This window comes from Mus caroli, chromosome 7 (genome assembly GCF_900094665.2).
Source record: "Mus caroli chromosome 7, CAROLI_EIJ_v1.1, whole genome shotgun sequence".
NCBI lineage: Eukaryota > Metazoa > Chordata > Mammalia > Rodentia > Muridae > Mus > Mus caroli.
Window position 1 is genome coordinate 28,937,505 of NC_034576.1, and position 1,637 is coordinate 28,939,141.

The following is a 1,637-nucleotide window of genomic DNA, read 5'->3' on the forward strand; positions in this document are numbered from 1 at the left end:
GGCTTGTACCTGTGATGGTCCCGATGTGAATATAACCCTCATTCTTGCCAGTGGTGAGGGCTAGGACGTACTCAGAACCATTGCCACTGACATACACCGGGCACAGTCTCTTGATGCACTCGCTAGGCAGGACACGAACCCATCTGCCTGGAGGGCAAACATGGGGACTCAAAACCAGGTTGGTCAAAATGGGGCCTGAACCCCAACCCTTTCCTTCTGGGTCTTACAGAGCTTGCTACCTGTCCTCTTAGCCTGGAGCAACATGTCTTTGTGGAGCTGGGGAGACTCGAGAGCAACACCTGTCACTTTTATAACAACACCCCACCCCATTCCATCCTCTATTCTTGAATTCTAATGTGCTATGACTGGCTTTGGTTTTATGAGACAGGGCTTTAACACTGTAGCTCTGGCTGGCCTCAAACTCCATATATAGCCCAGGCTGTTCTCAAATAGGCCAGCTTCTAGCTGCTGCCTTCCTCAATGCTGCAGTGTCAGTGTTGGGTATGTGTGGGGCAGTGGGCTGGGCAGAGACAGCCTGGTCTCCAGTCGAGCAAATATCTAGAACCCCAGGATCCTGATGGATGGTGATTTCCACCAACATGGGACGGAAGGTGTTCTATCATGTCTCCTAGACCCCTGGACCCTGTTGAAGTTACCACTCCCACAGCCCCCACATGAGAGATGTGTGACTATCAGTCACGCAGACAATGTCCCAAGCTCCGGGCATTCTGGCTAGACACCACCCCCACAGTTACCTGACCATAGCCAGGTATGTTCCTCTCCATAGTTACTTGGCAACAGCAAGATAGTCCGACCTATAAAAGAATCTGCTTGGCCCCTCCTCGTACTCTTAAACTCACCTTTCTTACTCTCTAGCCCTCCTTTCTCTCCTTTCCCCCTCTCTCCATGTGGCCATGGCCGGCCTCTCTCCCTCTTTTTACCTTCTCTCTTTCTCCCTGCCGTTCTACAATAAAGCTCTAAAACCATAGACTGTCTCATCAATGCCTGCAGTGCTTGAGCGATGGGATAGGCTTTCCCCTGAGGAGTTTCGTCTAACCTCCCACTGGAAGGCCATCCTGTGCTCCAGCCACAGTCTGGACCAAGGACTCTCGCCCATATAGGAACCACACAGTGCCCCCCCTCCCCGTCCTCTCCTCCCTTTGGTTCTGGGGCTGACCAAGCTGTCCTGGGGCCCCCATTCTGTTCTCAGCTCTTCCACAGTATCCAGCGTGGGATGCCTGAGATTGAGAATGTGGTACCTGGGGCTATCCCTTGTCCACACCCGCCAAGTTGGGGTTTAGTGGCTTCACACAGCCAGACACCAACCCGGGGCTATGTGGAAAGCATGTGGCAGTCCTTCTGCATCCGCCCACCCAGAGCACCAGAACTCTGGTGGAATGCTGGTTTTCTCCCACTCCCTCTCCCCACCCCCCCAGGTATGTACCACTCTACTGGGGCTTTTTGTGAGGTCTAGATGGGCTACCCCTTCTTTTGTTCCCTTGGTTCTGAACTGTGTGTTGGACAGACTGAGGCAAATCAGAGGCCCTGCTATTATGCAGCCACTAGCCAAAAGATGTGTGGCTCTCTGGGTCTGGGTGTGGGTAGGAATCACCAAGCTTAGCAAGGAGACCAAGAGT

The 1,637-nt window shown here is 53.1% G+C and overlaps 1 protein-coding gene across 1 annotated transcript in view; it reads right to left on the reverse strand.

Moving 5' to 3' along the window:
- The window catches only part of Catsperg (cation channel sperm associated auxiliary subunit gamma), a 545,789-nt gene that overhangs the window by 530,879 nt on the left and 13,273 nt on the right, over window positions 1–1,637 (reverse strand). The window contains 1 exon segment of the mRNA XM_029479260.1: window positions 10–147. Within this exon segment, the coding sequence (XP_029335120.1) occupies window positions 10–147 (138 nt within the window).